Source organism: Coffea arabica, chromosome 11e (assembly GCF_036785885.1).
Source record: "Coffea arabica cultivar ET-39 chromosome 11e, Coffea Arabica ET-39 HiFi, whole genome shotgun sequence".
Taxonomy (NCBI): domain Eukaryota; kingdom Viridiplantae; phylum Streptophyta; class Magnoliopsida; order Gentianales; family Rubiaceae; genus Coffea; species Coffea arabica.
This window is the reverse complement of record NC_092331.1, coordinates 17137549-17152240: the sequence shown is the minus strand read 5'-3', so window position 1 is coordinate 17152240 and position 14692 is coordinate 17137549. Positions and strand designations below refer to the sequence as shown.

The 14692-nt window shown below is 38.3% G+C and overlaps 2 protein-coding genes and 2 long non-coding RNA genes across 4 annotated transcripts; 2 read left to right on the top strand and 2 right to left on the bottom strand.

Annotated features, from left to right (window-relative positions):
* The first annotated feature begins 259 nt into the window (after nucleotides 1–259).
* On the top strand, nucleotides 260–2044 carry LOC140020967 (uncharacterized). The gene is made up of 3 exons (XR_011824926.1): nucleotides 260–1254; nucleotides 1635–1752; nucleotides 1881–2044. It is a non-coding gene; the product is annotated as an uncharacterized lncRNA (long non-coding RNA).
* Nucleotides 2045–4033: 1989 nt separating this feature from the next.
* LOC113717238 (cytosolic sulfotransferase 15) lies at nucleotides 4034–5711 on the top strand. The gene has a single exon (XM_027241957.2). It carries the CDS (start codon nucleotides 4337–4339, stop codon nucleotides 5354–5356), a length of 1020 nt encoding a protein of 339 aa, XP_027097758.1. The 5' UTR covers nucleotides 4034–4336; the 3' UTR covers nucleotides 5357–5711.
* Nucleotides 5712–6854: 1143 nt separating this feature from the next.
* LOC140021550 (uncharacterized) lies at nucleotides 6855–8979 on the bottom strand. The gene is made up of 3 exons (XR_011825406.1): nucleotides 8840–8979; nucleotides 7847–8451; nucleotides 6855–7598 (listed from the first exon to the last, which is right to left on the bottom strand). It is a non-coding gene; the product is annotated as an uncharacterized lncRNA (long non-coding RNA).
* A 2724-nt stretch (nucleotides 8980–11703) lies between these two features.
* Nucleotides 11704–14106, bottom strand: LOC113715920 (uncharacterized). The gene is made up of 3 exons (XM_072071946.1): nucleotides 14008–14106; nucleotides 12160–13873; nucleotides 11704–11708 (listed from the first exon to the last, which is right to left on the bottom strand). Exons 1-3 carry the CDS (start codon nucleotides 14104–14106, stop codon nucleotides 11704–11706), a joined length of 1818 nt encoding a protein of 605 aa, XP_071928047.1.
* Nucleotides 14107–14692: the final 586 nt, after the last annotated feature.

Here is a 14692-nt window from a genome sequence, read left to right as displayed (position 1 = left end):
TGACTCAGCTGATTTCTCGTCTTGACTCGGGATAACTCGGAGTGATTCGGTGTGACTCGGCCGAGTCAATCCCTCGCGGTGACGACTCGGCCGATTTCTCGGCGAGTCAAGTATTTCTGTATCGTTTCATCACGGTATCGTATCGGTAGGGGCCGAGACGGTGACGACTAGGCCGAGTCGTCTTGGTCTCGGCCGAGACTTCGAACCATGAATTTAAGAGTGCTAAATTTGGAATGCGTCAATATGGGGAATTCTTTCCCCACTGGAGTACTAGTGTTGGTTGGTCTGAGATTTTTAGCTCTGTGGCAATCCAGATAGTTTTCCAGCATCAGTATCCCATCTCAGGGATCTTGAGAACTTGATTGTGAAGGGATTAAAAGGTAAAGTTTTACTACCTTATACTCTTTGGAGCATGGAAAAGTTGAGACGTCCATGTTAATAATTATGCTGCCACCACCTTGCAAGATGGTTAAAGGACAATTTTTCCCCAAGTGCTTAATCTGGTCAGTCTTTCCTCTTGATATCTCCTTTGTGGTGAAGGTACAGAGAATATCATGAGGAGGCTGCTCAAACTTTGAAAACTGAGATGTCTGTTTTCTGAAAACTAAGAAGTACAATCAGTTATACTGATTTTCTGACACAGCTCGAGTCCTTCAATGTACTCTCCTCGAGCAGGATTGCTTTTCCTTATAAATTTGACTTCCCATTGAATCTCAGGAAGTTAACTCTCCAAATTTCGCCTGCCCTGGGATTGTATTTTGGAGAAAATGTGGCTATTACCAGACTTTAAAATTAGCTAATACTTGTGTGGAGAAAGTGTGGCTATTCCGTTTAGCTCACAGGTTGGATTGTTTTAAAATTAGCTGGCTATTACCAGATTTTGAGGTTCTCAAATTACTCTCTACCTTTGAGGAGAAAGAGTGGGAGATGAAAGCTGGAGAGTTCCCCAACCTGTAATTTTTGAAGCTCAACAGCCGGAACATTGCTGAATGGAATGCCTCTAGTAATCACCTGCCACAGCTTCAACACTAATTTTGTGTAGCAGGCAGCTCAAGGAGGTCCCCAGTGGGTTTGGGGATAGCGCTACTCTGGAGATGATTTAGGTGAGCTCTCCTGAAGAATCTGTGAGAAGGCTTCAAGAGGATCAACTTGATATGAGGAATGACGTGAAGGTCCTTGTTGATCACTGAGACATGGATTTCTGATCACCTCCATAATTCCTAATAGAACTCTTGCTTGTCATTCTGTTTGCAGGTGAGTAAATTTAATTTTTTGTTCAGTCTGTATGTGTTATGTTTTGTTTACTTCCTCTATCACCAGTTTACTGGATCCTCAAATCATGATCAGTTTACTCTTGAATTATCACTCATAGGTTATGCATTTTCAGTTTAATTTTGCTCCAATAGAAGTACAGTTTCTAAGAGGTTTTGATCCTGTTAATTATTGGTAAAACTTTTGGATAACCTGCTAAAAAGAATTAATGCCAGCAGAAGAGAAGAATTGCACTAAATGCAATAAAGACAGATTTAAACACAAATTTTGTTCTGGCCAAATGTTTCTTAGTTGCCAAATTTTGGTACTTTAGGCCACAATTTGGACATTCTAAGCAGAACTACTATGCTTTTATGTTTCAGCTTGCTTGTGGAAAAGAGAAGCAAGCCTCTCAAGGTGAAGAAAATGGAAGTCTCGGCAGATATTGGAAAATGGGAATCTGGATGATCTTACATGACTGAGTTCTGAATTCTGACAAAGGTCACAACTTGGGAAATTTTATGTCTTACTGCTTCCACCAGATTACTAATACATGTTTGAAAGATTTTTTTTAGTTTCCCTTTTTTGAGGACTCTGACTCGATTCAATGCAACTTTACATGGCTTCAGCAGGAACAACTCGACATGGGGAATGAGCTGGAGGTCTATATTGATCGTTGAGACGTGGATTTCTGATCACCTGTGAAATTTCTGGTAGAACTTTAGCGTGTTATTCTATTTTCAGGTGAGTAAAATCAATCTTTTGCTATGATTCTGATCACCTCAGCTTTGTTAGACTTCTGGTCACCATTCAAACCAAGATTATACTACTCCTGAATCATAACTTTCACAGGTTTCAAGTCTTGTATCATTTAAGTTCTGCTTATCTGCTTTTGCAAAGGTTCAACACTCGGTTATAAATATGACTTGCTTTCTGAATTTCCTCTTTTCTTCAGGAAAGCACTCTTTTGTTGATTGTGAGTTTCCCTTGTTTGATTAGTATGACTTGATCTATTGTAACTTTCTAGGGTTAATTACATCTTGTTTCATAACTATGACTTGATTCATGTATTAATCTTTTCTTACACTAACCGTGTATACACTGTCGGTTTTAAATGAATGACAACTATGTAAAATTTGAATTCGAGCTCCAAGTTTTGCACGTGTTATGAATTCAATGGTGATAATATATACACTGTTAGTATATATAAGATTTTCTACTGATTTTTTATAACTTTCTGAAACCTCTTTCCTTTGAGCACACTTTGGGACTCACTAGCCACCCACTTATACATGAGCTATATTTCTATTGATGAGCGGAAGTTTGGTTTTTACACTTTTTTCTTATTTGACTGCAAAGCACTTTAGTTTTCTTTTGGAGAGACAGATCCATTACTCCTATTGTGCCTTTCCAGTTATGCATATAGCTTGGACATGAGGCTGTAAGTTTGGAAGACAGAACTAAACTGTCCATGGAGCAAAAACTTGTGTATTTTTTTTTTTTTTTTTGTCAACAATATGTTGCAAGAAGCAAGCTAAATTTACCCCACGAGGAATACCAATATGTTGTGTATTTAATATATATGAAAGTGTTGATGAAGCCTTTGCTTTATGGTGGCGTTTAGGAATTAAAGGCTTTAGAGTCAAGTCTCACTCAAAGCTGAGTTTATTCAAATTAAAATGTTATTTTTTCTAATTGGTCATTTTTTGTAATATTTTTGAATTATAATATGTATGAATTTTTCCTGCCACCATTGTAGGTACATTGTAATCAAATTAAATAAAAAACATATATAAGGACCACTTCACGTGATTACAATTATAAAAGGTTGCAGAGTAAGATCATAACAAAGAAGTATAATAATTTTTATAAATGTGATGGACAACTCCGCCATTAATTTGTCATTGTCACTATGCCCTTGACACTCTAAGCATGTGGTTTGAACGTGTTTTTTCGCAATCAAAAAATTAGGCCAAAAGTCCCCAAGACCCAATTCAATCAATAGAGAGGTTAATTAAATCACACACAATCTCTGGCTTGACTTTGAAGCCATTTCCTTTCGTCTCCCCCTGTAGAGCTTGAAGTATCCTACACCCAAAAATAATAAAATGCTAAATTTTAATTCCAAAGAAATTGATGCATTTCTATATTTGAATTCTTACACCTTGTTTGAAAAGCCATTTTTCACTAAGAAATTTCTACATTTTCCGTGAACACAATTTTCAATCAATCTTTTACCTCACATATATCAAATCACTACAGAATATTTTCTACAAAGACTCTAGAAAATTGCAATCCAAATAGGACACTGTTTTGAATGTGAAGGATTTAGGTGAAAAAAATGTCAAGATGTAAGAGGCCATTTCTACCATTAATTGGAAACTAGATAAACTCTATTACAATCATAGACTGTACCTGGTGTTTCAGTGTGGTTTCCAAAATTATTTTCTAACAGCAATTTATTTACATCCATGATGTTAGGTTCTGTGTAACAGGAAAATAAAATTCAAAGAACACCAATAATGACGACCAAAACGAAAATTAGAATTTTGCTCTCCATTTCGCATTCCAAGGGCCCGATTTTGCAAAACTTATGTTCAAAGTAACATAGAAAAGACCTTTCTGTTGTACTAAACTAATTAAATATGCATTTTTCTTATAGTTGGTTGTTGGCCATTAAGCTGTGATAGTTTGCTGTCTGCAAAATCAGAGGGGACAGAACAAATCAGAAAAAAACGTGGCGTCCTTGTATTTGATGGGCAGAAGGAGAATTATTAGTCAGCACATGTTTAAAGTGTTCCTACGGCGGCTAACATTGCCGACTGATCTAAATGCAGGATTCTTTGGTATGGTCATCAATTCATCCTTTCAGAATGAGGTCGGCAATGGGAAGTAGTAGGTGACAAGGTGGCCCTCAATTTGATGACACATTTATCAAAATCATATCAAGGAGGAGTTAAATGAGCATGATGCACATATCTAGTAAAGGGAATTAACATCTATATATTGTAGTGGCTTATTACCTTGTTTGTGCACAAATTGATCTGGGATATTGTAAAAAGGAATATACATTAAAGAAAAGGAAATGGCCATCACCGAATTGAATAAAAGCCAGTCAAGGAATGAAGCACAAGGAGAGCAGCAGCAGCTCAGCGAAGAATGCCAGGAGTTGCTGAATACTCTTCCTAAAGAACGAGGATGGAGGACACAGCATCTCTATCTTTTCCAAGGATTTTGGTGCCAACCAAAAGAGATTCAGGCCATAATGTCTGTCCAGAGAAACTTCATAGCTCAAGACAGCGATGTTGTGCTTGCCACCATACCAAAATCTGGCACCACTTGGTTAAAAGCAATTGCTTTTACCATTATGAATCGAAAGAATATTCCTGTCAAAAATGACCATCATCCGTTGCTCACCTCCAATCCGCATGAGCTCGTCCCTTTTCTTGAATATAAACTTTATGCGGACAACTGCATTCCAGATTTCTCGACGATTCCATGCCCGAGACTTTTGGCAACCCACATGCCCTTTTCTGCTTTGCCCCAGTCGGTCAAAGAATCTGGTTGTCGAGTGGTTTACCTTGCACGGAATCCATTTGACACATTTGTTTCCATATGGCATTTCATGGAGAAACTAAGACCGGAATCTTTTGGTTGCCTATCCTTTGAAGAAGCATTTGATATGTATTGCAGCGGAGTTGTAGGGTTTGGTCCCTATTGGGACCATTTGCTGGGGTACTGGAATGAGAGTTTGCAAAGGACCCAAAAGGTGTTGTTTCTCAAGTATGAGGAAATGAAGGAAGATACTAATTCTCAGTTGAAGAAGTTGGCTGAGTTCTTAGGACTCCCTTTCTCAATTGAAGAGGAAAAAGGAGGAGTTGTTGATGAGATATCAAGGCTGTGTAGCTTCCAAACCCTGAAAGATATGGAAGTGAACAAAAATGGAAAAGGGGCTATCTTTGCTGATTCTGAAAACAAGGATTTGTTTAGGAAAGGTGTGGTGGGAGACTGGATCAATCATATGACCCCATCGATGGTTGACCGGCTACGCAATATTATGGACAAAAAACTGAGTGGCTCAAATCTATCATTTCAACTGCTCTAAGCACAAAGACAGAAAGTATTCGAGTGTGCATGTGATATTAGATCTCTTTGATCTGACAAGAAGATACTGAAGCACTTGTGAATTTTCTCCAGAAGTCTAGGAACAAAAAAACAGAATCTACGTGTGGTTATTTCCTTCTTAATTCTTCCCTTATTATCGTTAGTACATAGATTTCTAGCACCATTAAAAAGACGCCGTAAGGTCTCAGACATGAAATTCTCTGAGCAAAAGAAAACTGAAACTTAATAGATTGGTGTCATTGTACTTGAAAGTCTGAAAGTCTTGTGAATTCCACTGAATAATCCATAAAGCAGATGAAATGTTATATGATTTTCTATTAACTCCTGTTATGATACTTGAGGGAGTCATCGAGGATGCAATTAGGACAACTGTCTAAATTTTACCTGGAACTGGATATCTAACAAATGCCACAACAAGCTAAAGTCAAGGCAGTGCTCCATATTTTCTACTTTCTCTCCCTTTCTCTGTTCTTAAATCACAGTCAACCCGAAGAAAGGATTGCCACTTCCTACAAATATTTTACAGAAATCAAACAAGCCACAGATGAAAGCTCTGAGAATAATAATTGTACGTATAAAATACAGGAGTATCCTGTCATAAAAATGAATAAATCTTTAGCTACAACATCAGCGCTTGCAAGATATATCTTCATGCATAATTTCAGATATACTGGTATCCAGCTATGTATTGCCTATGGACCATTTCTTTTATAATCAAAGAGTTGATTGTCTCTATAATTCTATGATTACAACTTCAGTGCCTCCAACACAAGTTTCTTAGCGATTTTTCCTGTATTCGTAATATTTTCCTTGGATTCTAAAGCGAAAGAAAAACTGAAAATTTTGTTATTTGTTATTACCAGATGTGATGCAATATTACCAGATCTGCTAAAATGACCTATCAATTACTAAAGTTAAAGGCCAAAGTTTAAGGCTGCATATTATTTGTTATTCTAAGAGCCAAGACATTAGAAAATATTTTGTAAACAATTGCTTGGGTCGTGCAAGAGTTACCTGGAAAGATCTTTCGAATGTTGGTTATGAAGTTCCAGCCATCTTGTCTTCAAAAAAATTGTTATTTTTAATCATGATTCAAACTTTTTAGTTCCTCTCCATCTAATAAATCTTTTCCTAAAATTCAGTACAGTAGAAATAGATCAGATTTGCATAATTCAACTTTCCTAAAACTCTCTTCAACTTCCCCACCAGAAAAAGTTTGAACTTTGAAGGTTGAGGAGTGGCATTAGATCCAGAGAAAAGTTTGGTTCCTTCCTCTGAAAAGCTGTCTTTTGTTTCTTGTTTTTTCCTTTTCAATTTTCGCACAAGAAAAGGAAATCATTTCACCTCAGTTCAGGAGAGAGTGACACAGCAGCTCTGTCAGATTCCCTAAAAGGAAATCCAGAAAGCCAAATCCATCAGGTTTTGGTGAAAGCAGAATGCATTGAACAGGTGGATTAATCCATTTGATCTCTGATGAGTGATGACAAGTTTAATCTTTTATACTTTTGGGAAGCAAATTGCAACAATTCCTCAGTATCTTCTACAATAGCTCTAGCATGAAAAGCATAATAAACTGAAGCTGTGTCATTTGCTGCTAATTCCAACTGTTTCAAGATCATTACATCATTCTCCACTAGTAGACACAGCAGAAAAATGTAGAATACTGCGGCCCCTCACAATAGGCTTCTATTGTTTTTCAAATTTAAAATCATATGTGCTTGCCCATCAAAAGGCACTTCCAGAAGCAGCTCCATTTTAACAGCTTAAGCTGGTCAAGAAACTTAAGAAGCTCAATGTTTGGCCATATCTTCAATCATTGACTTGGCATGAAATGAGACAGAGAAAGAGTTACACTTCCTAGCCTTAGATTTACCATTCATTGAGATTGGTTTAGGAACATTATTGTTCCCCTAAGGTGTATATGTTTTGCAACAAAGATTCACAAAAGCCATGTAAATCATTGAGAGAATCAATAATATTCTCCACAAGGGACTCCAAATGGATATTTTGGCTTAGCAGCTCCAGAAGAACACCTCAACCTTGGAATCCCCATCTTTTCAAGCAACTTAACAGGAGCTGGATCAGCTTTCTTGTCTATGCCAGCTATTGTTTCGTCCACATGAGACCGCTAAGTGAAAAAACAAGCTCACCAGCACAAACATTATCAGGTGCATGAACCGTCTAAAAAGGAATCAAAGTTCAGCCTCCTCAGGAATAGAAGCCTGAAAAATACATGGCCCACATAAGTAGTTGCAGTCGGTAAGGACAATGACATCTTGAATAATTTGAGATACTCTTCTATTACTTGTGGCGTACTTGACTTCAACATCTTTAGAAGATCCAAAAGGCATCAAAAACTAATTACTAGGTCATGCTTTCTTTCATTCTCTCAAGCCACCACAAGTAAGATACATGTACTGAGCAGACAAGAATAGCTCATGACTTGAGAGATATCTGAATAGGTAATTACCTTCAACATAGAAGATAAAGCACCTCAAGGATTCTAGCATCTCTAGCATGGCACGCAGCTGTAAACCTATGAGGCTGAAGCAACTCATCTTTCCCGTTGTAAAGATCCCGCAGACTTTCACCCAAGAGAGGAAATAAATTGCTTCCAAAGATCATAATCCCTCAGCAGAGGCTGGGATCAAATGAATAGTTGTTCAATGAAGTAGAATCATATTCTGCTTCAATTCGCTGCCTCAAGGATGCAATATTTGATTGAAACTTAGGAGTTGCAGGACATAACCATACATCCCCTAATGCATATCTTTCTCAAAAGCAACATGAAAGTCCCTCTTCAAGGTTCAAGAATAGAGATCCCAACTGACCAACACCCACTTGTCATCAGAATAGGTCAAAATTCTATGTAAATCAGTAAAGTTGGTTAAAAGTTTCAGTTCCACTTTCAAATTATCAATCTGTTCATGTGGATCTTTTTCATCTATACCATGAGAAAATGACAAGGTCCTCCACCATCTATCATCTATCATCCAGCTGCTCCACAACAAAATCAACAACGTAACTTTGATTCGTTTTCTCAATAAGCTTCCTAAAGTACTGTATAAAAATACCCTGAAGCACAAGAAACAATAATCCCGCAGAATTAAATGACACGCTAGAGCTGAAATCTCATCTTCTTTTTGTCTCAAAAACTCAGAGCACCCCATTAATTGCTTTCCACAAAAAAAAAAAAAAACCAGAAAAAAGGAAGAACATATAGCACTAGATGAAACAAATAAATACAGCAGAAAATCAGTTAAATTTGCACTCTGATATTGTTTGTATAGCTTTTCAAGAACTCAGGGCAGCCCATCAGTTTCTTTTCTGCATAAAGCTTGAAAATCCCACAGATGTTGCAGATAAATATGGAAATTCTATCATCACTATCATTTCATCAAAATCCAATGGATCTACGATGGTGAATTAAGAATTCAGAAGAGGGAGATAGCAAAGAACTTACCCAACTTATATTCTTCAACCTTGGGTCCAATGCAATTGGAGAAGCAGTCCGTCCCAACTTCCAACTTGGCTTTGTTTGAATTGAGAGGAAACGAGAAAAGATGAGAAAGAGGTGACGTTTTAAATGGATAGAGAAAAAAGCCTGACGCTGATGCTGGGCACGTTTCTCTCAAAGGATGGACGTGGGCCTAGACGGTCCACGAACTTTTGACGGTACAAATAAGTTGGGCCAACATTAACATACAAAATGAAGGAAACATACCAAGTGATGAGAATGGAAAATTACGTCATGGTTAAAAATATTAGAACAAGAAATTTTAAACAAACACCAAACACTGTTTGCTGAAGGTCCCAAAGCCTTTTCTACAGTAAAAATTAATCCCGACCAAAGAAGAACCAACTGTTATCACCAAATAAAATTAAAATTCTTTTCGACCATCAATATTATGAAAATCCTTTTTTGAAAAACCTTTACCATGGAGTTGTGTGTTTCCCTCTTTCAATTGAACTCACTCCAGCTGAGATTGGCAGAAGGAAAAGTGGTGCAAATCATATCTTTGAGCGGATATCCGTAAATCACAGAGGGAGCCAATCGTGAAATCACAACGGGAGAGTGGCAAAAGTGGTGCACTAAATGAAATTGCAGGTCAATACTGTATAATCCAAGGGTCTACAGTTTCCAAAGGTAAGAATCTTGGTTTTCCCTCTTTTATCCTAACACTGATGTTTACGGTTTAGGGAAACAAATATATTCAGGTTTAGGATTTACGAAAACAAATACAGTACAGGTTGAGGGTTTAGGCTAACAAATTAGCTCTGATAGATTGTTTTGTCATTTGTATCAATTGTTATTTACCTTGTACAATTTAGTACACATTGGTTCTGACAACTTGGCTTTGATTTCCAGTTGTTATTTCGCTTCTTAGCCAAATAATGTTCTCTATAATTAGGTAAGTTGACATACTACAAAGAGATATATAAGGGACACACAAGAGCACACAAGAGCGATATATAGTCTTATACATGGGGTGTAAAAGAGGGTTCTTGGAATATGAGAGATGGTATACAAGGGTTGTGTTTGGGTTTAAGTTCTATTCTTATATAGAATTTTTTCTCTCATTATAAAGAACGGATTTTCTCTCCGTGGACGTAGACTCAATGGTGGAGGCAAATCACGTTAAATATTATTTGTCGTTTATCTTTCATGCTTGTCACTTATTTGTCATTAAATTGATGTATACTTGATACCTCAATAGTCATGTGTTTCGCGTTTGGGTCCTAACAAGTGGTATCAGAGTTTGGTTGCAAAACTGGTTGCTCACAAGCACTTGAATCCCAACAAACTGATATCAGAGTGGGGTTCATAGTTGGATCCTGGTTAACTATTGAGATCAAGTGGGTTGATGGCTATAACCAATTAAACAATTTAATGGGTGATATCATTGTTTTAAGAGTTTGGTAAAAAACATTGAAGGTGAAAGATGGAAATTCGAAAAGCATGGAGATACTTGACGGTGAATCTAGACAGGTGATTCAAGGGTAAAAAAAAAAGGTGGAGTCCAATATTGATTTTGAATGTGAATCGGTGAAGACTTTCTCACAACTCCAACGGTTGATACTTCATCTCAAATGATTTTTAGATTCAAATTATATCCTTTAGGTGGTGTGGAATGTGTTCTAAAAAAAGTAAAAGAATCTATTTTCAAACGCCATAAATATCTGATGGCTACAAGTTTTACGTTGCAGGTGGAGTCTTGGAAACCATACATGGTGAGACAGTTCTGAGAATGGGAGGAAGTATGGTGATTTTATCACTTGATCGCCTCAATGGTTAGAAGTCATAAAAGGGAATCCCAAATTGTAAGTGGTGGTGAGAAAAAATCTTGCAAAGAGAGATGGTGAATTGAAACACCTTCTCACGAGTTAATTGGAAGTTAGATTTGGGGTAACTACACATGTTCATTTGTCGATTGAATGAATTGATGTCATGACTATATCGATTCGAATGTGTAGTTCGCTATCATATTATTTGGTAGTTGAAAGCAAATGATTGCTAAAAAAAATATTTGCGAAGATAGAGATTTGTTAAGAAATTGATTTAATTTCTTTTAGGCAGGTTTTTTAATTTATGTGAAAGTAACTAGTTTTCTAATTGGTTTTAGTTACTTGAAATAGTAGCCAAGAAATATCTCATTTTGTTTAGAATTTAGAAATTATTTCTTATTCTATACAAGTCTAAGAATTAGCACTAATTTCCTGTTATTAATTGGTTTTTTGATCAAATAATATTGTCTATAAATAGGTGGGTTAGCATACTACAAAGAGACATACAATGGACACACAAGAGATATACAAAGAGCACACAAGGACGATATGTAACCTTATACATGGGGGTGTAAGAGAGGGTTCTTGGGAGATGAGAGATGACATATAAGGGTTGTGTTTGGATTTAAGTTGTATTCTTGTATAGGATTTTTTCTCTCATAATAAAGAACGGATTTTCTTTCCATAGACGTACACTCAATGGTAGAGTCGAACCACATTAAATATTATGTGTCATTTATCTTTCATGATTGTGGCTTGTTTGTCATTAAATTATTGTATACTTGTAGAGCTGTAAACGAACCGAATCGAACCGAGTATCTCATGTTTGAGCTCTGTTCGTTAAGCAGTTCGAACAATGTTCGTGTTCGTTCGTTATTCGAACTCCAAACATGTGTTCGTGTTCGGTTCATTAAGTAAAATTCGTGTTCGAGTTCGAGTTCGAGTTCGGCTCGTTTAACATAAACGAGCCGTTCGCGAACATGTTCGAAATGCTCGAATCCAAATTATTTTATGCCTTAAATATGCCATGCAAATTATTAATCATTCTAAAAAATAATTAAAGCACTAAGTGACTAAATTCTATTATTCATTAACTATATAACTAACATTAACATAAAAACAACAAATAAAACAAAGAAATTTGCCCTCCAAATATAAAAGTCCAGCCATAAAATTAACCCTAAAATTAACCCTAAAATTCGTGTTAAGGCATTACCGCAAACTCAAAGTGCCCATATTTAGAATTAAAAGCAGTCTTAGGTATGTCTTTCTTTTTAATCCTCAATTGATAGTACCCTTGTCTCAAATCTAACTTAGAGTACACCACCGATCCTTGCAATTGATCAAATAATCCATCAATCAAGGGCAAATGGTACTTATTCTTAATAGTCACCTCATTCAAACCTCGATAGTCAATGCACAATCTCAAACTCCCGTCCTTTTTCTTTACAAACAAAACTGGAGCTCCCCACGGTGAGTTACTTTCCTTAATAAAACCTCTTTCTAGTAGGTCCTGCAACTGGATCTTTAGTTCCTTCAACTCCGCAGGAGCCATTCCATAAGGAGTTTTTGAAATTGGGGCTACTCCTGGAACCAAGTCAATCTTAAACTCTATCTCCCTTTCAGGTGGCAAAGATGTTAATTCTTCCGGAAAGACATCGGAAAAATCTCGCACGATTGGCACATCTTCTAATTTCACTTGGTCACTAGGGGCGTTAATTAAGAAAGCTAAGAAACCCTGGGCTCCCTTGTGAAGCATTTTCCTAGCTCGAATCCCTGAAATCAAAGCAGACGAAGCTAATCTACCCCTTATATCTAGCTTGAGAGTTGCCTCTCCTGGGATGCAAAATTCCACCACTTTAGCTCTACAATCTAGTTTAGCATGGTGGTAAGACAAAAAGTCCATTCCTATAATCACATCATACCCCTTAAGATCCAAACTCACCAAGTCAACTAGCATTTTTCGCTCCCCAACCCAAAATTCACACTCCTTATACACCAAACTAGTGAGTATGCTTTTATTACCCGTAGGAGTCCTAAATTCCAAATCATAGGGTAATCGTACAGGCTTTACATTAATTCCACACATAAAAGCAGGATTAACAAACGAATGAGTCGCACCGGGATCAATTAAAACCTTAGCTAATCGATGAAAGATTGGAAGTGTACCTTCGACTACCTCCGAAGGGTCAGGTACAGGTTGACTATCTAGGGCATAAACCCTGGCCGGGACCTTTGGCCGACTCCCTCCAGAAGCAGTTTGCCTAGAACTTGTGGCACCTCCTTGGCTTCCCCCATTCTCGGAAATCTTAGGACAATTAGCAATTTGGTGCTCAGCACTCCCACACCTGAGGCACTTGCCCTCTTTTCTCCAGCACTCATTTGCGGTATGATTGGCTTTTCCACAGTAACCACAGGTTATCTGAGGGGTTGACACTTGTACACCTTGTGGAGCACTCCTAGGGGGTCCCCTTCCACTTTGACCTCCTCTCACTCCAGATCCTCTCGCCCCAGAGCCTCTAGCTCCAGCACCCCTTGTTAAAGCACCTCTCGATGCAAGAGGGATATTCACTACCCCAGTTCCTCTACCCATCTTAGGCGATGGGGCACTTGTAGAAATTGGGTCCCTGCTACCACTAGGGGCATTCCTTTTCCTAGCAAAGAATGACTTAGATTGGGCTCTAGTCGTCTCAAACCTCTGAGCTTTCTCTACGGCATCACTATACGTGTTAATTTGAGCAGTTCCTAGCCCCTCTCGAATCTCCACATTGAGCCCTTGCACAAATCTCCTAATGCGTCTCTGCTCAGTGGCTATCAGGTCAGGGGCATATCGGGCTAATTTAGTGAAGTGGGTCTCATACTCTATTACACTCATGGCCCCTTGTTTGCACTTAATAAAGTCGTCCTCCCTTTTCTCTTGGACTAGAGGTGGAAGGAATTTGGCATTAAACTCACGGGTGAAGTTTGCCCAAGTACTAGGGGTACGGTCTCTATCCCACTTATCCTTAATTAGATTCCACCAAGACCGTGCAGCTCCCTCAAATTGAAATGACGCAAAAGTCACCTTCCGCGTCTCAGTGTAATCCAAGGTGGCAAAAATATCAGATATTCTCTCCCACCATCCCTCAGCTATTTCAGGCTCTGGCCCACCTTGAAACTTAGGCGGCCCAAACTTCAGGAACCTCTCCAAGGCCCTATCTTTAGTATCTACCTGCCCACCAGGTTGTTGATGCACGGTCCAGGACCTTGACGGTCCGTCAAACGCTCTAGCACTTCGGTTATCCTATTAATAGCGGTGGCCATTTGATCTCCGCCCCCGCCCTCGAGTCCCCGATTTTGGTTCACTTCCGATGCTCTATCGCCCCCTTGATCACGAAGGGGTTCAGCCCGTCTCCCTCGACCTCGGCCTCGATTTTGGCCTCGGCCTCTACCACGGGGATCCATACCTAGTTATTCCTAATGCAAAACAAGAAATAAGTATATAGAAATTTACGCAAAATTTAAAGAGCAACGCAGGAAAATTGCATAAAATTGAGAAACAAAGCAAAAAATTATGCCAAATGAAGATCAACTTGAGGGCGATAAAAATAACCACAACTAACACATATATTAACATTCGAAATTCCTACAATTAGCATTTCGTTGGAATTTTACAAAAATATAGCCCAAAGGTGCTACAAGGTGCAACCAGTCATTCATAATCAAAAGATGTGCAATCACCACAAAAGCAAGCCATACAGTTACAAAAATACAATGGCCCAAGAGTTAGCACCATCCCAACCATTGTTTACAGATTACAAGTCAAAAGAGAGTCTAACTAAGCCTAGTCCTCAGCGGGACCATCAGATGGATTCCCCTCATCAGGATCCTCTTCTGGATCTTCCTCCGGGTCCTCCTCTGGATCCTCCTCAGCACTAGGAGCTACCTCTGAGGCCTCGTCCATCACCTCATCCACCAGCATGGTAGCATCCGCTAGTATCCCAAAAGCTCGCTCACGAACCATGTCTCTCATTCTAGCCACACTATCCCT

What these genes read in the sequence shown, in the direction of transcription:
- LOC113717238 (XM_027241957.2), top strand. Translation starts at nt 4,337, where the DNA reads ATGGCCATCACCGAATTGAATAAAAGCCAGTCAAGGAATGAAGCACAA.
- LOC113715920 (XM_072071946.1), bottom strand. Translation starts at nt 14,106, where the DNA reads ATGGATCCCCGTGGTAGAGGCCGAGGCCAAAATCGAGGCCGAGGTCGA. An exon ending in GGGGCGATAGAGCATCGGAA is followed by an intron (nt 13,874 to 14,007) that starts GTGAACCAAAAT and finishes CCTGGTGGGCAG; the next exon opens with GTAGATACTAAAGATAGGGC.